The sequence below is a fragment of the Diadema setosum genome, chromosome 3 (genome assembly GCF_964275005.1).
Source record: "Diadema setosum chromosome 3, eeDiaSeto1, whole genome shotgun sequence".
Taxonomy (NCBI): domain Eukaryota; kingdom Metazoa; phylum Echinodermata; class Echinoidea; order Diadematoida; family Diadematidae; genus Diadema; species Diadema setosum.
This window is the reverse complement of record NC_092687.1, coordinates 1,829,142-1,852,994: the sequence shown is the minus strand read 5'-3', so window position 1 is coordinate 1,852,994 and position 23,853 is coordinate 1,829,142. Positions and strand designations below refer to the sequence as shown.

The 23,853-nt window shown below is 37.2% G+C and overlaps 1 protein-coding gene across 1 annotated transcript in view; it reads right to left on the bottom strand.

The window, feature by feature from the left end:
- The window catches only part of LOC140226658 (MFS-type transporter SLC18B1-like), a 28,220-nt gene extending 7,928 nt beyond the window's left edge, over positions 1 to 20,292 (bottom strand). The window contains exons 1-8 of the mRNA XM_072307099.1: positions 19,924 to 20,292; positions 18,723 to 18,818; positions 15,208 to 15,281; positions 7,091 to 7,238; positions 5,824 to 5,892; positions 4,737 to 4,824; positions 2,565 to 2,707; positions 626 to 730 (exon numbers count right to left, since the gene is read on the bottom strand). Coding sequence (XP_072163200.1) covers positions 626 to 730; positions 2,565 to 2,707; positions 4,737 to 4,824; positions 5,824 to 5,892; positions 7,091 to 7,238; positions 15,208 to 15,281; positions 18,723 to 18,818; positions 19,924 to 20,292 — 1,092 coding nt within the window. The remainder of the gene's footprint in view (positions 1 to 625; positions 731 to 2,564; positions 2,708 to 4,736; positions 4,825 to 5,823; positions 5,893 to 7,090; positions 7,239 to 15,207; positions 15,282 to 18,722; positions 18,819 to 19,923) is intronic.
- Positions 20,293 to 23,853: the final 3,561 nt, after the last annotated feature.

Genomic DNA, 23,853 nt, shown 5'->3' with positions numbered 1-23,853 from the left:
GCTTGACTGCTTTCGCAGCCTTCTCTGTCGACAGGCAAAAAGAATCTCGTTTGGGGACATTAAAGGTGTTCAGAGAATTGCGGAAGGAACAGGTTAAACTGTTTGTGCACCACAGTGTAAAACCCCTGTGTGCAAGCATGAGCGCTTTTGGAAAACATTATGTATATCACAGCCATGTAACTCTTTATAGTTCCACGCATTTATGCTATAAATGCAATACAGCAAAGTTGTAGAAAAATATTACGAGCTTTGCTATGATGTAAATTTCATGACAAAGCTACGGCTATTTTTCTTGTATATGAACCGTTTTCAAAACATACACTGCAAAATTGTATGCTTGGTCAAGAAAATGAAAGGATTGTATGGAAAGCTGTTATTTTTGCAAGGATTTGATTTTCGCAAATTTCGCAAATCACAGTTAGACCGCTAATTTAACAAAAAGCGGAATTATCTCAATTTGGAATAAGTGCATTTATGACAGCCTTGGTGTCAAAATCGCAAACACATCTCGCGAAAATGTCTGTGACCTCCTCATCTGCGACAATATCTGTTTGCAAAAATAACAGTTTTTTTGTTGGTGTTGTGATGCAAGGACACATTGTTACACTTAGTGCATCAATCTTACCTTCTTATCAGCTATATAGCCCCAGATGGGAGCCGTTGCTCCGTACGTTCCTCCTATAAGCAGGAAGAGTACCCCAACGAGGGAATCTTTGATTTTCAGGGGAGGCTGAGGAGGAGAGGAAGATGAGATCGGATGAAAAATAATGTCTCTTAGGTCTGACTTCAAATGGCAAGCATTCTCACATAGTTCTATAAGGATGGCATTTGAAATGCTTACAACAAATTTTGACACAAAAATATCGTCTTATTGCAGGGCTGCACATGTTTTCTACTGGTCCAACCTATCAGTCAGACCAAAAAGTACCCAAGTTTTCCATTTTTTTACTTGTCCATTCCTGAAAAAATTACTGGTTCGATAGTGAATTTACAGGTCCCGGACTGTCAGACCAGTGCAAGTGTGCAGCGCCGCTTATTGCCCATTACTAAATTGGCCTACCATTCTTACTTTTATGATATCCAATTTCAAACAGATGACTTTAACAAGGCACCACATTATCGCTGTCTCACTATATTTCCTGACACCAGTCACAGAATGCTGGCAACAAGATTTGAAGTTCAAGTGCAGTCCAGCATGCAGAAGATCATGATATTTAGCACATCAGGCTATTAAAGTCAGAGAACCAAAACTTTTTTTAGTTTTTATTTGAAGATATTTTTAGACTTTGACCAGACGGGGTCTAGTCACAATATCTGATGTTTGATTTATTGTAGAGTAGGCAAATATGAGATTCTTCATTATGCACTCATATCACTTTAAAATTTTGTAGTTTTCTTGGCGCAAAATAATGTCTTTGCTATCATTAGGCGTAATATGGCGACGTCCCCTCTCCTAACCGACACAATCAAGTGGGAATTATTTGACACTGTTTGTGTACACTTATTAGGGAGTTTGTTTCTATTACTCTCTCATTCTCTGCTGAGTGTGAGTGTGTGTGTGTGTTTGTGGGGGGGGGGGGGCACTTTACCAGGTTTGCACTCTGTTGTTTTTATGATAAAGCAAGGGCGGATCATTTACCCACAAAGGCCCGAATTCACGAAGGTGGTACAAACAAAACCATGGTTTAAACCATGGACAAAAACCATGGAGCGCCAAGTGTCGCACGGAATATTTCGTTACGAAATTGGTCATTTCGTCGATAAAATGACAGGTTACGTTAACGAAATGTTCATTTAGTTACAAAATATTGTCATTTTGTTACAAAATAATAATTTCATCGACGAAATGACTGATTTCGTGACGAAATATTCCATGCGACACTATGGCACTCCATGGTTTTTGTCCATGGTTTAAACCATGGTTTTGTTTGTACCACCTTCGTGAATTTGGGCCAAAGAGTATTGACTCTCTCAAACAGAACGTTTTCATCTCTTACTAGCAAGGAGTACAGGATAATACACATCAGCATTTAGCAGAGTCGCAAGGACTCACACTGCGACCAAATTATGCATTTTGGACTCGGCCACCCTATCAAGTCACTCTCATCCCTGGAGTGACACGCCCTCGTATCTCAATAAACGTGAATATTCAAGAGCCCAGGGCAAAAATGAAATTTTCACTTTCTCAACATTTTTGCACAATAAGACCAAAGTTGAGGTCAAATAATATAGACACACTGTTTTCAATAACATCAACTAATGATTGTCATGCTACGAAACCCAAATCAGTATTTTTCATGCATTCTTCTTTCTTCAAAACTAAGTAAGGTTTTTTTGATATAGGCAAAATGAGATATGAGGTCTTGTCATCCAAGGAATGATTTGCTGAACTGAGCTGGTCCAAGCTGAGGATGTATGTTTAATCCATTGAAGATTAATCTTGAGTACACTCGGGCAGGTGTCTATGAGAAATGCATGTTAAAGCAAAATCAGCGTGTCCTCAGTGGGTTAATGGGAAGGGCATGACTAGATGAGAAGTGAACACAGCCATATGATACACTTACACTTGTGAGATGGACCGATAGGGTGGGGTCGCTGAACCCTAGTGATGCGCTCCCCCACATGCAGCAGATCAAGATGATCCAGACGGCTGGTATCCTAGCAACGCTCAGCAGAGAGCCAGTCTTCTCATCACTCGATCTTGGAACTAAACACAACAACAACAACAATGAAGATTATTGATTACAAGAAAAAAAATATTAAATTAAATTAAATTAAACAAAAAGTACAAAAGGACGGCTATCAACCAATGTCAAACATGAATATCGGCAACCGCGGACAGCATAGTGGTAATGTGGATGCATAGGAAGCAGTAGATGACAGGTTCGATTCCCACTGGTTCCTTTTTTCCAACATGTTTGTTAAAATCGTAGATAAGCAGTACTGTTGCGATCTTACAAATACATTTGTAAAAAGAAAGACAAGTGACAAAAAAAATGACAAAATGTCAAACATGTTTTCCCCTATGGGAGATTCCTTTGAAAGTGTTAGGAATATAACACTGCCCTAGCCCATAGTAGCTGCCAGTTGTCTGAAGTGCTCGTTCATTGTCATGACCGTCTGAAAATTTTTAAACATGCGAATCACTTGTGCAGAAATGTTCACTTTAACAATATACAGGGTAGTGGTGGCATCAATAATAGTAGTAGCAGCAGTGGTAGCTGAAAATGTAATGTCTCTAGTAGCAAATGGCAAAAGTTCCTGCAGTTTATTTTGTAGGAGTCATAGCATAGTAGAAGCCATAGCATGTAGAAGCCATAGCAACATAACCCATTGAGGACGAGTCCCGAGTATACTCGGGCAGGCGTCTGTGGGAAATGCGGGTTGTAGCAAAATCAAACCATCCACAATGCTTTAAAGCAAAATGTACATAATCTTCTCCAAATTGTGACCATTTCATCCTTAATGTTCTTTAAATAGCAGACTGGCAGGCATGCTGCAGCATTTTCTTTGCCTAACCTTCTGGAAACAAAGTTTCAATGAATAGAGATTTAGCCTAATCCCCTTAATCTCCATTCTGTCACCATGGCCGTCCTGTAGGATTAAGGCACATTGCTATACCTCAGCGGGCTTTCCTAATCTATGACTAGGTCACATTTGGATGGAATTAACTGAATGCTGACAAAAAAGCTTTAATAGCAAGTCAAGCTTAGCACCTGCATACATAACAGGTGAACTCATTGTGAGCCACATTGGTAAGTCCTACTCGGATGACCATACCATTTTCTTCAAATGCACAACCGCGCACAGACCCATCAATTAATCACAGTATGCTATGGCACATTGAAAGTGTCATAGCCATAAATTTGTCACAGAAGTTACAATATATATCACGACCAGGCTTTGCAATTTTCTCTACAACTTTGCTGACTGGATTTCTCACATAAAACTTCTATAAAAAAAGTCACATGGTTAAAAAAGAAAAGAAAAAAAAATGTTTCCCTCAAAGATTATCACATAGCAGTCTATAAAGAATAATGTGGCACACAGGAGGTTTACACCGTGGCACGTCAAGAGTTAAAAGGTTGTGCGTGTGTGTGTGTGTGTGTGTATGTGTATGTCTAGTGCATCGGCTTCATCTACATACACACTTGATAAAGCATGGTGTGCATTGCCGCATGCACTATATTGAAGCCACCGGAAGTCACTAAAAGTGCTCCCATTCTTTGCACATATGGACATGCATACTGTACGCGTATGTTGGAAATGAGCAAACCTTATTGGTTACCATAGCGCACAAATGACACACATCCACGCACATGCAAGCTAACACGCGAGTGATTGGAACAGCCTCAAGTGCTTCTCTGAAGTACTTTTAGACACTGTCGCTGGCTACATGATGAGGGCGCTGTTGCTATATCCAGTACAGTGCCATATATAGAGAGAGTCTGGCCAACTGGTAAATTGGACGACATGTCATTGCCTAGCGTATTACGCGTTACATGGTTAGCGTGTACGCTCAGACGTAATAATGAAAACCTACCAAATAAGGGGTAGTGAACAATGGGCACTGCGTATGAGCGCACTTTGGTAACGACATGGCTCCACAAAGATCACGGGACCAGTTTTGACCAATCACAGGCTTCAAAACTCATCAGCCGAAAACCGAGTTGGCCAGACTCTCTTTATATACGGCACTGATCCAGTAGATATATATCGATGATCGACTTTAATACCAGGATTAGGCATGATGAAGACATTGAGGATAGACATGAAGATGGCAAAACTTCCTAGGACAATGAACGGCAACTTGTAGCCTCCGATCTGCAAACCAGTAAGAAAAGAAAATAAACAGAAAGAGGAACAATCATTTGAATATTAATATCTAATGCGGCTATTTGACGGATGCATTTCAGATCGAGTACACAATGCCTTGCCGAATATCTGCTGTCATCTTCAGCATTTGAATGTCAGCTAAATTCATGCCCAATATTTTGTGTGATGCCATCAATATACTGTAAACACCACAACTTTTTGTATGCATGAAACTTTCATGGAATTTTGCAAGGAGCCAAGATTTTACAACAGTAAAAAATGCACATGAAAGTTTTTGTCTACACAGTGCATTGAATGCCAGTTCCAATTTGCAAAAGTTTCATGCTGCGAGAAAAAGCCGTCGGCTCCAATTTGCGAAAGTTTCATACCACAAATGTTTCTGATTTTACAGCAGATCAGAGCTCTCTTTTTTCTGGTTGGTTCCTTGGCATGGAAACAGTGAACAGCAAATCATGTCAACTTCTACTACAAGCTACAAGAGAGGGAACAGGTGGAATATCTCCACAAATCTTTATCATCGCTGGGGCGACAAGACCTCGTATCTGAAATTCTGATGAAAAATGACTTTTTTGGATTAATGGTCACATAATCAGTTAAGTGATGTCCTGTTCAAATCCTAGCTGTCTTACCCTTAAAAAAAATGAGGCCACCAGGGCATGTCAAAGGAAAGATTTCCCATTTGATACAGTGCTTTGGCTGACATGTTTTTTTGTTTGTTTGTTTGTTTGTTTTTTGCTCTCCTGAATGTTTGACATTTTGTAGATACAAGGTCTTGTCGACCAAGCGACGTTATATTTTATTGTGCTAATAACTATTTGTTTGTAATGATAAAAATCATCATGATGATCACTTTCATCAGAAATGAACAAATCACATGTAACATACTGAATCTTAATGCTTAAAAGAGTGACCAATTTGTAGGGTTGTAACCTTCTGTGGCTATTCCCCATTGCTATATACACCTTTTTTCCCTGATTAAATTCTTACCCCGTAGAACAAACTGCCAAGCGGCGGTCCAACGGCAAAACCAAGCCCACTAAACATCTCCAGCATTCCCTAGAAGGGAAAGAAAGACACAATCTGATGATTTCTCACTGAAAGTTATTATTTACCATTTGCAGATGAACAAAAAGCTTTAGTGCGTCCAAATACAGTTGAACCTCTCGTATCCGGACAAGTCGGGACCGGGGCTCATCCGGATAAGGGATTTGGCCGGATACGGGAGACTCAATGCTTTATACATGTACATACCGTATAATAGAGCTCTATGGTACATACACATACACATGTACTGATGTAGCCCATTGTAGTACAAATGTATCTGTACCACATGTAGTAATGTGTATACTGCGAACTTTTCATTGTTACACTCAGTAACAGACCCCAAAATAGAGGTTCGTGTTTGCAAGCGGAAATCATTTTCTTTTATAAATTCTTGAGATGATTTACCTAAATAATTATTAAGAAATGTATCAAGTATATGTAATTCATGTGTGTTTCCTCCCGTAATTATTACAAAAAGATAAAAAAATCACGGCGAGATTGCGTCCGGATAATAGAGAGATCCGGATAAAGGGAGGCCGGATAATAGAGGTTCAACTGTAGTTCTAAAATTGCAGTCAGGGATAGAAAAAAAAAACAATGTAAAATTGTTAATCAGTGTATAAATCAGCATTATTTCAATATTGTTAAATATGCAAATTGTAAACAATAGGTACAATATCAAACATTGTCCCTTCAGAATTAACCGTCTACAGTTATGGTTTATTGAAAAATATGGTGATATCTCCATATATTTCCGGCTATATTGCAAAAGTTGGATATGGTACGATGTTTTGTGATACAACCGACCTACTGAGAAAAGAGAAAACAAGAAGAGATGAAGAAGAAGAAGAGCAGGAAGAGGAAAAATTGCTTATTTGTTCTGTTATAACAAGATTTTCATATACAGTGTCATGACACAGTGTAATAAAAGAAAACTGCTGGTCCTGAGGACTCTGTTACTGTATACGCTGTTATTTTCGCGTGCAGATATTTTCGCGAATGAGGTCATAGACAATTTTTGTGAGATGTTGCTTTAGCAAACTGATGCCGATGCTAACGTAAACGCACTATCTTACCCTAGCGCATGGAGACATTTTCATGTGTAGTTAAATTTGCGATTCAACTGTGATTCATGAAATTCGCGAAAATTAAACTCTCACGAAAATAACGGCTTATACAGTTTATCGGGAGTCGACTGTAGAGGACTTACACTCATCTGAGCCACGTTATCAGGAAATGCGCTAGCACAGATGGCCATGCCCGCCGTTATCGTAGCGGCCGAACCCAACGCCTCCACGGCTCGTATGATGAAGCAGTACGTGAGGAATATCGTCTTGCCGTGAAGCTCGTCCAAAAATCTGGGGAAGTGATCACAAGACTACACACGTAGATGTATAAACTATTAACATGAAACGACCATGAGAACGCAGTCTCAGGTTACATGAATATTGTATGCATTAAATGTATGTATCATATGCATGTATGTAAACATGAAATGTATGTATGAAATAATCTATGTATGTATGTGTGTGTGTGTAAGTATGAATGCATATGTGCGTACTGACAATGTGTGTGTCTGTGTGTATGTCATGTATATATGTGTGCCTGTATGTCTCAGTGTATGTACATCATGTGATAAAGTATGAGTAGATTGCCATGCATTGCTATTAGCATTTGGGCACTTTAGAGAAGAATACATGTACAGCTGTATTCATGGCTAGCAAAGAGGCTGTAATTAAGATTGAAAGTATTTAATATGACTGTCACTCTTGCATGAATAGAAAAGACAAGTCAGTTTTGATGAAAGGGGTTGACAGATATTGATGTCTGAAAGAGCCTGTCATACACACAAAGTCATACACACAAAGTCATACACACAAAGTCATACACACAAAGTCATACACACAAAGTCATACACACAAAGTCATACACACAAAGTCATACACACAAAGTCATACACACAAAGTCATACACACAAAGTCATACACACAAAGTCATACACACAAAGTCATACACACAAAGTCATACACAAAAAAATACTGACATACATGTACAGTGTACCTGTAGGTACAGTAAACATAAAGTCACACATGAACAATACTGACTTACCAGTAGGTACATTGAACATAAAGTCATACATACACAATACTAACATACCTGTACATGTAGGTACATTGTAGAAGAAAACAACAACCACCACCAGTCCCCTCCCCCCCCCCCCACAAAAAAAAAAAAAAAATCCCCATGCATTGTATTTGCCCATGACACAGTTTAGCACTATCATTCTCCATAGTACACAATAATCTTTGCAATTACTGTAAAAGTATACAAATGTCATGCATACCAACTTTGACCACAAGTGTCAAATTTACATAATGTATTACATGTACTTTTGGCTATAAAACCATCATGCATATTGTACACCTGTCCATTCATTGAGATCAATTCCTTTTACCAAAATTACTTCATATGATCAAAACATATCGTAATCCCACTTTTTTTTAAAACAAATTGTAGAAGTCCAATAGTCACAATGGGCATTTTTTTTTTTTCAAAAACTGATGCAGGAGAAAGTTTCCTAGTTTCCTTGTAATTAGTGTACAGACTTGTGAAGTGGTTGAGAGTGAAATTTACAATTGACCTTCTTGCATTCACCAGAAGTGGTCTTGTTCACCTTGCCTTTTTGTGTTTTCATCATATATATAATTTTTTTTTTCCAAAAGGCGGAACATTTAAAGATAGTTATTATTTCAACAAAGCTACGCACTAATTTCTTCTTCTTTTCTCATTTCTCAAATATAAAAGCAGCACCCGTGGAAATCCACGGGTTTGAGGGGTTTTATTTTTTTTCTCATAGATACGATTTTGAACATTTTTATTGATGAAATAAAAATAATGTTTTTTTCTCATTCTTTCATTACTTGTGCTCGATCTCTTCTACCCATGACCACCCCCGCCCCCCACACACACAAACACACATTTCCACCCCTGCAGAACAAAAAAACAAAAGCAAAAACAAAAACAAAACAAACAAAAAACAAAACAAAACCCAAAAACAAACATTAAGGGAAAAATTACCAAAAACGCTTATGAGATTCTCCGGAAGTTCTGCCCACAGATTCTTCCCGTCGGAATGGGGAGATACTATTGACATAATGACTTTAATATTAATACCCCCTGCTCTTGCATCCATGCAGGCACCCGAGGGAATCCACGGCTGGTCTCAAGGCCTAGCATTTTCTTTTTTCATTCCTATTTCTTCCCACGTTATGAGAGAATAATATAATATTTTTGATCGTCTTCAATATGCTCCCTCCTTTTTGTTTTTAATCACCAAAACTTGGTTTGATAGATCATAGAACCATCCGTTTATCTGCTTCAGACTATACATCATCATTATCATTATATCTTTATTCTCATTAGGCCCCTATTGTTATATTGCTATTATGATTATTATTGTTATTTGTGGAGGGGGATCATAGTCATAAGGTTTTATAAGTATTAGGCACCCGTGGGAATCCACGGGTCTCAGGGCTTCATTTTTTTCCTTTGATATTTCTTCAACCACGTTATGAGAGAAGAAATACACAAAGAATATTTTCGTCTTCATTTGCTCCCTCATTTCTGTTTTCATAATCAAAACTTGGTTTGATGGATCTAGAACCACCCGTTTATCTCATTGGTACTGTTCATTGTTTTTATTATCATAATAATTAGCATTATCATTGTTATTATTATTGTTGTTATTGCTATTGTTATTTTGTGGGAGGGGAGATCATAGTCATTCGGTTTTATTATTTTATATTATTCATTGACATGGGGATGAATCAAGGGAATTAAGGAAAAAAGTTTATCGGTCAAGGATAGTGAATATCTTTTTTTTTTTTTCCGTCATGTCAAGGTTACTCTACGACTGATATACGTTTCAAATTGCTTCATTATCATTGCTATTTCATTTTAAACATCAAAACAATCCTGTACCTGTTTGTGTCTCTTCCGCCCACTCTTAAGTTATGGATCATAGCACCCCCTCCCCATTCATTTGCATTGGCCTATTGTATTATTATCATTATTTCAGTGTATTATTGTTATTGTTATTATCATTATTATTATTACTAAAATTATTATTATTATCATTTAGGGGAGAGGAGAGAGTAGACAGATGGTAGAGTCATAATATAGGAATGATCAAACAAAGGAGCCGGAAATGTTAATTTGTTAAGAATTGTAAAAATCTGTTTCCCCCATTTTTCTGCTCTTGATAAAAAGCTTTTCTGAAGACAGTCCTGCGCAAACTGTCCAAAACTGCTTCACTGCACTAACATACGTAATCTTGTGCTGAGTAGGGGGATAGACCCCTAGTGTTTTTGTTACTATTGTGCTGAGAGAAATGAAATATTTTCGTCTTCGTTTGCTCTCTTCTTTTTGTTTTTATCACCAAACCTTTGTTTGATGGATCATAGAACCACCCGTTTATCTGCTTCAGACTGTACATTTTTATTATCATTATTATCATAATCATTAATGTCCTTCTTCTTCTGCTTCAGACTGTACATTATCATCATTATTGTTATTATTAGTATTATAACTATCACTATTATCATTATCATTATTATTACTATTATTATTATCATTATTATTATTATTATTATTATTATTATTATTATTATTATTATTATTATTATCATTATTATTATCATTATTATCATTATATTATCATTATGATCATCATTGTTATATTTGGGGAGGGGGAGATCATAGTCATTAGGTTTGATAAGTAGGCACCCGTGGGAATCCATGGGTCTCAGGGCCTCGTATTTTTTCTTTCATATTTCTTTTCCCACGTTATGGGAGAAAGAAGAATATTTTTGTCATCATTTCCTCCCTCTTTTTTATTTTTATCACCAAAACTTGGTTTGATGCACCATAGAACCACACATTTGATGTCCACTTGTAACTTCAAAAATTGGCGGTCAGCAAAGCGAGGGTTTCCCCCGCGTCCGCACGTCTTATGAATATTCATGTTTACAGCAGCCATGCAGTAAACGAATGATGCTCTTGATGCTGTAGATAGTTATTGTCAGACATGGCGGTGACTGTAAATGCAAGCAAGACTGAAATTGTTATATTCTCCCGTGGGAAGGTTAGAAGAATTCCTGAATTCGTTTATGCTGGTGATCCACTTGAGGTTGTAGATGACTTTGTGTACCTTGGAGTTAAATTCAATTATAATGGTAGTTTTAAAAAGGCAATTTGTAAACAAGTCACACAAGCTAGAAAAGCACTTTATAGCATGTTGGTCAAGGCTAAAAAGTTACAGCTCTCTGTGGACACACAGTGCCACCTATTTGATCATCTTGTTTTACCTGTTTTACTCTATGGTTGTGAAGTCTGGGGTTATGAGTGCATAGACCAAATTGAAATTTTCCATAGGAAATTCTTAAGAAAAATTTTGCTTGTGAACAAATGTACTCCTGATTGTATGGTTTATGGTGAAACTGGACGTGGAGTAATTTTGAACCATATTAAATGTCGAATGATTGGATTCTGGTTGAGATTAGTCAAGGGAAAAGAAACCAAACACTCATGTACAATTTTCAAATTTCTGCTGCATTTACAAGGAGACATACACTCCCCGTCAAAATCACAATGGTTATTATTTATCGCAAATATTTTTTATTATGCAGGGCTAGGGAAGGTGTGGTTAGCACAAGGGGGTGGATTTAGTGCTGCATGGATTTCATACACCTCAAAAGTTAGACTTTTTGATATGTCTATTCAAGAGTGGAGAGCAGCAACATGGTCAAATAGAATCTGTACAAATTATAGAATGTTTAAGGATAACTTGATGTTAGAGAAGTATTTACAGGTCTTGTGTAAGAAAGATTAAATTACGTTAAGTAAATTCAGACGTAGATCTAATGGATTACCCGTTAATAAGGGCAGGTTTGATGCAAGCTTGACAGATGAATTGCATTGTACTATCTGTTCATCTGACGATATAGGGGATGAATTTCATTATATTTTTGTTTGTCCCTTTTTAAACAAAGAGAGATTATTGTATTACCAAGTAGCTTGACGGCCAGTAGACCAAGTGCATCACATATGGCCAAATTATTCAATTCAACTAATGCTTGCCATTTGAAAAAACTAGCCAAATTTGTCAGAATTATTATGTTTCAGTTCTCTTCAATACCAAAGGAGAAAGACAGTAATTTTGTAGAAAGTAAAGTAGAAAGTAATGTTTGTACATGTAGTGGTAGAGTAGTTAAACGTCCATTACGCCTTGTTTTGTATTAAAAACATATTTATTCATATCTGTTATTTTCACATGTACATGTACATTATCACTTATATTTTTTGTATTCATATATAAATGTAAATATGTTTGTACTCTCATACCCCGAGAGGGGGTCGATAGAGTCAATAAAAAATCTTACAAATCTTACAAATCTTTTAGTTGTATAATACTACTTCGAATCCAATATCAGCATGTAGAAGTGTTGACACAAAAGTAGTGATAACACCAAAAAACGGCGTGTGTACTTGTTGAAGTAGCGGAAAACATAGTTTAGCATGAGTACGATTTTACTGTTATTTTTACCGTGTTTGTCAAATGTTTGTTATGTTCAATAGCCTCACAGCGTGTCCTCAAAAAAGAAGGAGAAAAGAAAACCCGTGCCCAGGTGAGGTGATAACAGCATTACAAGTTTGTATTCTATCCTTTTTTGACTATAAAATTAGTTTGAGGGAGTTAAGATAGGTTATTCATATCTGAAAAGGAGTTCATTCCAACCACATTCAGGTATATATATCATGCTACTCTCATAAAACTTTGTGAAGACTTTCTTTCGACATCTCGTAACATTCTTTCTTGGTTGCTCAGAAATTCAGCATAAATTGTTTGGCTCCATGGAGTTTAAAGAATTTGACTTGAGACTCGTAACAGAACACTCGTAGCAGAACACTCAGCCTTGATACCACAGGACGTAATAGCCCCACACAGAAGAAGTGCTGTGATGCGAGACATCACGTAAGATTATACACGTCCTGATGAATGCCTGATGACAGGCCGAAAGCTCGATTCATTGAAAGGAATAGCAAGATTGAGAGCAACGCCCGCTTCAAGTCTACTATTATTGAATACTAGTAAATCTCAATATGTTGTATTTAGATTAAGAGGGAAAAGAATCCAAAATGACACTGTTCCACTGGTAATAGGCGGTAACCAGATTGATCGAAGCCATAATGTGCGATTCCTAGGCGTTATAGTCGATGAATATTTATCGTGGAAAGACCACGCCAGTTACGTCTGTACTAAAGTTTCTCGTAGTGTTGGTATCTTATCCAAGTTACGTCTCTATTTACCAAAAGAAACCTTAATTACTCTGTATAATGCCATAGTTATGCCTCATTTAATGTACTGTAATGTAGCTTGGGGAAATACTTATAAGACTCATAAAGATAAGTTGATTGTTCTTCAGAAAAAAGCTGTGAGGTATATTACAAATTCAAACTATAGAAGTCCAAGTTTGCCATTGTTTATTCAACTTCATATTTTGCCATATGAAAAATTAGTTATCTTGAGTTGCTTGATTTTTATGTTTAAGACTCAATGTGATCCGAAATCTTTCATGAAGGATGCGTTTGTGTTAAATTCTACCGTTCATGCTTATAATACGCGTAAAAGTAATCTCATTCATCAACCCTTTGTAAGAACTCAAACTGCCCAAAATTCATTTGTATATGTTTGTATTAGAGAATGGAATAATTTGCCATTGAGAATTAGGTCAGCCTCAACACTATCCAACTTTAAACGTACATGTCGCATCTATCTCGAGGGAAATTTGTAAAACAAGAATTGATCAGGCAAGCTGAATTTAAAAGTATAGTAAAATAGAAAGTATCTTTCTGCAATTTCACGTGAACTACATGTATGTGCATGAGCGTTTTTGTGACACGTGTTTGTGTGATTGAATGTGTGTGTGTGTGTGCCTGTGTGTGTGTGTGTGCCTGTGTTGCATCTGTCCAATGTAAATATGTTACTATTATACTTCTTGTTAATATGTTTAAAACTTTAGTATGTTTTGTTTTACATGTTTATCTGGGGCCCCTTTTCTACAAGTTCTGCTTCTTTTGGGGTCCCAAACCATTCATTATTCTTAATGCTGTATCCTTTTGTAAAATGTCAAATGTTTAATGAATTGGTTAAATAAACTTGAACTTGAACTTACTTTCTTTTATTTCACATCTTTTTTCGTATATATTCATGTATATGTAATGATAATAATAATCATAATAATAACAATTATAATAATGATTTTAATAATGATAATTTTTTTTTGGCAACTTATTGACAAATTGCCCTACATCGACGTAAATAAGCGCTGAATTGATCAGTGTTTTAGTAGCAGCCATGATAAAAAAAAAAATCATGGGCGTACATACTTGAGCAGGATTCGAACCCACGACCTCCTGATCACTGGAGAGACGTCATCTCCACTAAACCAACGAGCTTTCGTTTGACAGCAAGTGTTGGTTCTAATCCTTATAGCATGTAGCGGGTACTGCGTAAATATTCAAATTTTCAAAGGTTTTATTTACCCAACGTAGCCTCTTTAATCTTGCCACTGCTCTTCCAGAGGGCCCTGCTATTATCATTATTATTACCCTAGCATTGCCAGATACCTATTTATTTACCTGAGTCGAGAGGGACATTGTGGTATAAACATCTTGTCCAAGGATATACGTGCTGGGCGGGATTCGAAATCGGGCATTCCCATCGGGAGTCGAGAGTCTTATCCACTGTACCACAGCACACATATATACAATATTATATATTTATCTATCTATATGACATTTTAACAAGGCCAGTAAGTGTTCACAAAGGTTCTGAATAAAAACACATTGTGCCGAATGTAAACACCCAACTGTGTCCCCCGTATTGTGTACATGCCTCCATGTGTTTGTGTGTGTGTGTGCTTGTGTGTTTGTCTGTTAAGAATTGTTTGCATTAAGAATCTGCATTGTAACCTTGAATGCGGTACTTACAAATGTCAAGGATTCCAACAGGATTATAGTACATCCTCATCCCCCCCCCCCCCCGCCCCACTTTACCTTGAACCTTAGACCCACCAATATTCTATGCAAAGATTTCAAAATTAACTGCAACAATATCTGGTACTTCCAGCAGTCAATATCTGTATTGTAGATAATTAAAGCAAACTGTACCGTTAATTGGCAGCTAAAATTCACCCCCCCCCCCACACACACACACAAACACACATAGTACCTCATAGATGCCTTTTTTTTCACTACAAGACTTACCCAAAGAGTACATTGCATCCTGCGCTGAGAAAGGACCCACTCAGGAACATGAACTTTGCTCCCAAAACAGGCAGCTGGAAAATAGAACAAAAGAGATGAAAAGATAAATAGACAGATCCAAACAGAGAAGAGATATATAGAGAGACAAAGATAGAAGGAGAGAGAAATATATAAAAAGAGAGACAGGGATATAGATACATAGACACAGACACAGAAAGAGAAGGAGGGAGAGAGATGGAGAGATATATGTAAAAATAAAGACAGTGTGAGAGATACAGCAAATAGATCTATACAAAGAGATAGATAAATAGAGAGATAAATAGAGAAGAGATACAGAAACACATCAATGGACAAGAAAGAGAGAGATAGAAAGACAGATATATAAACAGGGGTCGCACTTAATTTTTTTTTTTTAACTAGCCAGGCGGACTACTTAGAATAAATTTTTACACTGAAGCAATATTTTGGCTAGCCAGACAGACTAGTAACTTCAGAATTTTTCGATTTTTAGCTAGTCCGACGTGATTTTGGGTGGCCAATGGCCAGCGAACCATTGCCAATTTCGAACCCTGATAAAGAGAGAGAGAGATAGGGAAATATAGTAGATATATAATTTATGCAGATACAGAGAGAGGGGGAGAGGGAGAGAGATCAAAGATTCACAGGGTGATATATACACCACGTAGATAGAGAGACAGAAAGAAATATCGACATGGAGATATATATCAAAGGGAGAGGAATATGATATCCAAAATATCAGAATTTTTTCACTTAAATGCAATGCAAATTATGCATGTTATCACTTATGTGGCCACCAGAATATCTGAATACATTACATATATTCCATAATAATTTTTCTGCTTTCATCAATCATAATAGTAATATGGAAACATGCAAGTCATGCTAAGCTGAACAGTGCAAGATGCATTCCAAAGTCTTTTGTAAATCATAAAAATATTAGTAATTTAGCAGTGATTGGCAGGTAATATTATCAATTGAGTCTTGGTTTGAGAGATTTCTTTCTCTTTTTTTTTTTCTTTTTTTTTTCTGAGGATCCAAGTAGTCTGAAGAAATTAGGACAGCACCAGAGAGCATCAATAAAAACAAAAGTTTCCACAGCCCTTTAAGTGGGCCCTGGAACCAGCCAAAAGAGATATTGCTCATCACACTCATGATGTTTGCGTAAAATACATAACACTATGCTCCACGATGGCAAATTTAGCCACTCATGACGTTGATGGGAAGTTTTAATTTGTAAAAAGAAAATAATTATAGACTCGCTAAATATATAGTGTATACAGTAGCCAGACATGTACTTGTAACAAATTGTAGCTTGTAATTGACCTTTGACCCATTTTAAAACTTAAAAGCTTGCAACAGCATCTAAATGCAGGGCTGTTTAATCAGTTTGCACAGGTAACGGCATACCATGCAGAAAAAGAACTAAACCAATCTACAATGTATCTGGCAAGTCTATTAAAGGCATAATTTACCATTTACAGATGAAACAAAAACCCAGCATTAGTGTTCAAAATAGTTATAAAATGTGAGTTAGAGATAGAAACAACCAATGTAAAAATTTGACCAGTATAACTGATGTTAAGTATTGTTTAATATACAACATGTGAACAATAGTTATAATAAAAATGTTTCCAGACTAAATCATCTACAGTTATGGCTTAATGAGAAAAATCATGACAGCTCCTTTATATATTTTAGGTTTTATTGCAAATTTTTTATATGGTAGGATGTTTTGTGATACAACTGACCTACACATATGCATCAAAAGTGATATCTTGAACATTTTGTAAATCACTGCTCCCAAAGTGAAACAGGACCTTTAAACAGAACTTGCATCAATATTTGTGTACAAGTACATGTACCTGCATTAAGATTAAACAGAGAACTTAAACTATCACCACACTTTTATTCTTATTATTTGCTCATTCACTCTACTGGATGAAGAGAAATGTGTACTTGGTAATCAATGGATTCATACAATCACTAACAGGACCTGCAGGATTGGTTCTGTATACACACGGTGTGATTGCTTAGTACCAGGTTGTACTACACTGTACCTGTAGGCAAACTATGCAAATGTACTACCTGCTCCCTGGGCTGTACACACAGTGTATGCCTGAGTGGGTTTGCTATTGTTACATTTAGGTCAAGTTTGGAGTGGATTAATTGAATACTGTCAAAAAAAGGGGGAAAAAGATGAGCAAGTTACAAGCAATGTCTGAGGACATAAAGAGTCATAAAAATAAAAAACATTCTGTGTACTGTACCTTGATCTCCACATAATGAATTAAACCTTTCTCCGCCAACACACAGTGAATGGCAGTGACTAGGTACATGCATGCTCTTCAATTGGCTTGTGATTTAATAATTTCATCTTTTTCAAAAAACAAACAAACGTAACAACAAAATAACTTTTATCACTGATGATAGTTCAAAGGGATCGTATAGTTATGGTTGAGACCTAACTTCAGGTTGCTAACATTTTTCAGTGAGATAATGACAAACCTCTAACAAAATATGAAATGGTGAGCAAGTAATTCTAAAAGAGAAATCTAACATTTATTTGATGAAAATTGGTTTGGAAATGGTTGAGACATCAAAAACAGAGCGACCCTAATAAAAGGTGGGACCCACCTTTTATTCCAACAGCCAATCCAAAATCGATTTTCATCAAATGAACTTTGAATTCCCCATACAATGGTATGCTCGGTTCTATTTTATAAGTGGTCTCTTGATATCTTGCAAAAAGTTAGAAGGCCAATCCTCATCTCCACCAATACCATACCATCTCTCTAACACAGCTACGATGATAAGTAAAATGCTGCAACAGATGTCCAATTAAAGATCATCCACATTTAAGCCAGTTCATAGTTCCACTTTGTGCATGAGCAGAAAAAGGTCATTTGTACTAACAAGCATGTTTGTTTTGAAATTTACCTACTTTAGCATCCGTGATGTAATGGTCATTTATGTAATCCTTATTTTTTAAATAGAAATGCTGCTTGACAGAACATCAAGCAGCCAGCAACAAAGCCTAATGCTTGGTGATGATAATAGAAAGAGTTTGTTACTTTAAAGCATTAAATAAGAAACAGAGAAATTGGTGATTCCCCATGTGTTCTTTTTGTATTCTAAACATGAATTCCACAAGTGGTTATATTAGGTGTTTAAAAAGTATTAAATGCCTAACCAACTGAAAAAAGGAAAGGACATTTGTACAATATGCACATGAGGTAATTACAAATTGGTTTGTAAGATAGCAACTGTCAGAATTGTATTTTAAAATCATAAATGCATATATTCAAGTGCTTTAACCCGTTGAGGAGGAGTCCCAAGTATATTCAGACAAGTGTCTATGGGAAATGCCAGCCTGTTTTTGCAAAATCAGCTCGTCCTCAACAGGCTCAGACAAAACAAAAACATAATACATGCCAGTGGCTATGTTTGATAAAATACAAGGCACTATAATGGGATACTGAAGACAGAGAACTTACATATTTGCCTAAAATAGGAGCCGAGATGAAATTGATGAGGGCGAAGAAGCCGAACACCAGGCCAGTCTCGGTAGAATTGACATCCTTCTTCTTGGCCTGGAAAAGAAGTTTGGAAGGAGGGGGGGATCAAGAAAAGGAAAGATGGAGTACCCCCACAATTTCTTGACTGATGAAGAGACAAATCACTCTGGTCCATAATAACCTTATTTCTAGTTCATATACGAAGAGTTTGATAGCAAAGCAAGTTTAATATCTATAGCTCCATTCTTGTTAAAAATATGATATATCTATGATATCAAAACCCTGCTAAATAACAGGGAAAATAATAAGGACATATATAATGGCATATTTTTAATACTTCAAGAATTTTCCTTGCTGTGTAACAAGTAAGGTGTCTCTGAAAAGGTTTTATTTCGTTCTCTTTGATGGTGGACTTTAATTTCTTTTCTACAATGGTGGTTAAAGATAATATAAAGTTTTGGTACCTCAAAAGTTTCCCTGAGTTTCCTTGTCTTAGTTTGTGTTTCAGGTTAAAGTACCTTTCATATAACTAACACTGTGAGACTTACTCGCCCCAAAGTGCTCTCATGTCTTAGTAATCATGCAATAATGGTTTCGTACCAGAGCAGAGCGGGCACTGAAAAATTCGAACGAGCCGTTAGTTTGACTCGACGCGGTACCGCGACAATCAATACGCATGTATTGTACGAAACCATCATTGCATGATTACTAAGACATGAGAGCACTTTGGGGCGAGTAAGTCTCACAGTGTTAGTTATATGAAAGGTACTGTATTACCTGAAACACAAACTAAGACAAGGAAACTCAGGGAAACTTTTGAAGTACCAAAACTTTATATTATCTTTAACTTTTTTAATTCCATGTTTTATTTTTGTACAATAGAAGTCTTTCTTTCTTGAGATGATTCACAAAAGAAAGCAACAAATTTGCAACTTTGCTAGAAGATTTTCATTTTTAAATGTGTACATTACATATTTGTCATCATTTTTAAAGAAAATTTTTGGAGATACAGATCAAACATAAATACAAGCTTTGTTGAATGGCCTCCTTTATAAAAGCCCAGTCATTTTCTGTAACTACGACATAAGAACAGTCCAAAATGAGCACATTAGCCATTTATGAACAGACATTAATAGTAACTTTAATAGGTCTGTTAAATCTCCTTTGAAAGGTCACTCACCTCATTGGGGAAAAATGGCGCTAGTACCGAGAATGACATGAGCGTAGACATGTACGTGATGGCGATCCCTGCGAACGTTAATTTCTGTCGTAACGTAATCTTACGAGGCTTCTGCTCCTCCTCCTGCTGTTCCCCCGGCATCTGACCCCCTCCTCCGTTCGGCAAACCATCCCCCGCACCGTTGGCCTGTGGCGCATTCACGGAACCGATCTGTCCCGGTAGAGCGGGATCGACGGTGTGCGGGGCAAAATCTTGACTCGGCCGCTTGTCGACGTTTTCCAGCAGCGCTTTCATGCTGGGCTCGTCGCCTTCACCCTCATCTTCATCTTCGTAGAACTTGGAGAAGAGTCTTTCTTTGTCTTCTGCCATGGTGGAACACTCAGTGGTACATAGAAATTTACTGGCAGGCGGCTCTGGAGATGCCCGGTACACAGACTGCTGAGCCCTGTTTTTTCCAATTGAAGTCACAGTGACTTTGATTCCTCAGCAGCTATAGATGGCGTTTATACAGTAGGTGTAGCAAGATGGTCGTGGACTTGAACTTCTAAAGGCCGTTGAAACCAGAGAAGAAAAGAAAAAGAGACAAAATTCATAGGATAACAATCACTATCACTGCATTCAGACGATCCCCTGATTCATGGGGAATGTCCCGTTTGCCAGGACTTTTCCCGGCAATCTCATCGTGTGAACGCTCGGTGTGACATTCCCCGCTCCCCCGGCAAAGCTTGTTGAGTCTGGCAACAACATTCTGGCGGGGGACTGACCTTGATCTCACGCGCAGCTGTTTCCCTCATAAAGTGCGCATGCTCGAAATGTGGTGGCGAATCAGGCAATCGTATAAATTTGCAATTGCGTGCCCTACAGTGCCATATAATGACCTACTTGTGACACACACCTGAAACCACCAGCTGTGATTTTGTCCCCATTTCGGCAGGGGGTTTCAATGTACGTGTGGACGGTCGACCGTAGAAAAGAAACACTCTCTCCAAACTCCCCCCACCCTTCCCGGGGGATTGTCTGAACGTACAAAATTGTAGGGTAAATCTCATACCTAATTTCAGGCTTCTTTTAACACCCTAGTGCCATTGTACCTTTCAGACCTGCACCTGTGGCTGCGTCAGTTGATCGTAATCAGAGAATGAATTTAATAGCTGCTTCATACAATTACTGGTGCTTTATACTGCACCTGTGTGTTATCCACACACCAAGCTTGCTTAATCTATTTAAAAAGAAATAATTGCTGGTATTTCTGGCTTCTCTGATGCACTTACCTCTGATATCATTACTTCAATTGCACTCAAAAACCTAATTCATTAGTTTTATTACAGATCGAAGAGTGCTTTGCGTTGCTCAGAGCTCTTTGCAAACCAGACAATGACTTGCCATTAAAGGGGAAGTTCAGGCGATTTTCATAATTTTGCATCATGTACTACACATATCGACAGCTGGATGTTTACATGATTTGTGGAATCGATTGTGGTCTTTGAGCAAAGAAACCAATATTCTGAAAAAAACCCATAAACACAAATTACACTGAACAAGGTAGCAGCTTTACCATAAGAATGCATGAGTGGGGGTCACTATAAGAATGCATGAGTAGGAGTTAAATGTACATTATAGCAATGCAATCCATTATGCACAATACTGCTTGCTTTGGAATAGCAAGGTCACCTGTATATTATGCATCATGCTTTCTTCTGTATTTCTGCTTCCTTGAGCCCCCACTCCTGTATTCTGTGAAGCTGCTATGTCATCATCCTTGTTCATTGTGAATTGTAAAAAATTTTGAAAACAATCTTATTCTTTATCCCAGTCACTATAGATTCTGAAACCCTGTACCCAGTATTAACCACTTTATAGTTGTTCAAATGTCAAAATCTGAAAATCAGCTGCAGTTCTGAAATCTAAATTGTCCATGGTAGATTCTGCCAACCCCCCCCCCCCCCAACTTTCTTGGGGTCAGCTTGGACCCTATCAGGAGACATTTAGACAGCCCCACAGATACACATACCTACACACAAACAGGCCAAAATCAGTCTGTGTGTTTGTTTGTTTTATTTAATCACAGGGTTAAAAGCCCTCAATCAGCCAAGAGGCTGTGTTTCAGAGAGGCCGTGAACAAAGTATTTGACATAAACAGAACAAATCAAAGATACAGAACGAAACAAAATCAGGTCAAACATAGCGGTGATACAAATATCAAAAAAGAAAAAAAAAACAATGAAACAAAAACAAAACATACTCTAAAATTAATATCAATACATAACAAAATACCAACAATCATCTGAGGTGATTATCTTCATTTATCAGGTTAAACGGACACTTTAATATGAACTACATTTCTATGAGTACCTGTATGAAAATTTACGACTGAATCAAGAGGCTCATTCCTAAAGGAAGACAGACTGTCTTATTTTCGGGGAGATCATTGAAAACACTTTAAATGCCAGTATAAATACATCCATGTTTCAAAAAATTGGTTCTAGGTTTTTTTCAGTTTAGGCATTTTCACATCAGCCCGATGTTTCGAAATAGGGCGCTATTTTCTGACTTGGGGAATTTTCCCGATAGCGAAATACATGTAGCGCGCTACTTGATAATGTGAACACAAATTTAATAGTGCGATAATTGTATCGCTCTGATCGAGAAAATTTCTCGACTCCAACTTGGGAAATTTCTGAAATAGCGGGATAGTAGCGCGTTATTTGATAATGTGAAAACGACTCGAGAAATTAGCGCAATGAATCCCATCATGCCTAGCGTGTGTGACCCGATCGATCGAGGCAAACTGCACACAAATCATGAGGAATTTTTGAGAGGGCACACACATTTAAGATGCTGTTTGCACATACTAAGCTGTCGAATTAACTTGAAAAAAATGTGGACTAATTCTCTTCGGGCTGATGTGAATAAGAAATGAAATAGCGCTCTAATTCGCAATCGCAAAAAATATTTCGAGCTTGGATTTTTATCGGGCTGATGTGAAAATGCCTAATGAGGATATTGCATGAATTTCTTGGATAATGCGCATTCTGTTTCACTGTTGAATATTTGGTGCATGTGACAATCACATTATGCACCATATGAGTGTTTAATAGGGTAATGCAGTGGAAATATTCCATTGTTCTTGTACACTGCACTCCCATTTCTCTGTGTAGGCCACATGAGAAAAGCTACATTACAGTACACTATGACCATGGTAATGAATCTTGTTGATAAGTGCCCTGCCCTGCCTCAACAGGCTCAATGTCATCGATTTGCCTAATTGCGCTTTGGAGCTACACAATTATTAGCAAAGATCAAACAATGAATCAAACATGAAAATTAATAGACAGCTTACTGTAAAATTTAATACAATTTATGGATGCTTCTTTTCCTACAACCTACTTTGTAGTAATGATAATAGTAGTAATTTGCCTGCTCCCTCCCATAAAAGGTCCTGTTTATCTTTGGGAGCAGTGATTTAAAAAATGTTCAAGATATCACATTTGATGCATACAAAATTGTGTATTGTGTACTATTGTACATCTGTTGTATCACCTAACATCCTACCATATAAAATTTTTGCAATGAGGCCTAAAATATAAAGGAGATCAGTATATTTCTCATTAAGCCGTAACTGTAGACAGTTAAATAGTCTGGAAACATTTTTATTATAACTTTTGTTCTCATTTTATGTATTTAACAATACTTAACTTCGATTATATGCCAGATTCAAATTTTTACAGTGGTTGTTTTGTTTCTATCCCTAACTCACATTCTAGAACTATTCTAAAGCATTAATGCTGGGTTTCTGTTTCTTCTGCAAATGGTAAATTACGCCTCTAAGTTCCATAGGAATTCACTCAGTTGTTGCTAGGCAGGGCAACAAGCCTCCGCAAGCTTTGTGGTTGCTAAGGGCAACTTTTGTGAACAAAGCATAAAATCTGA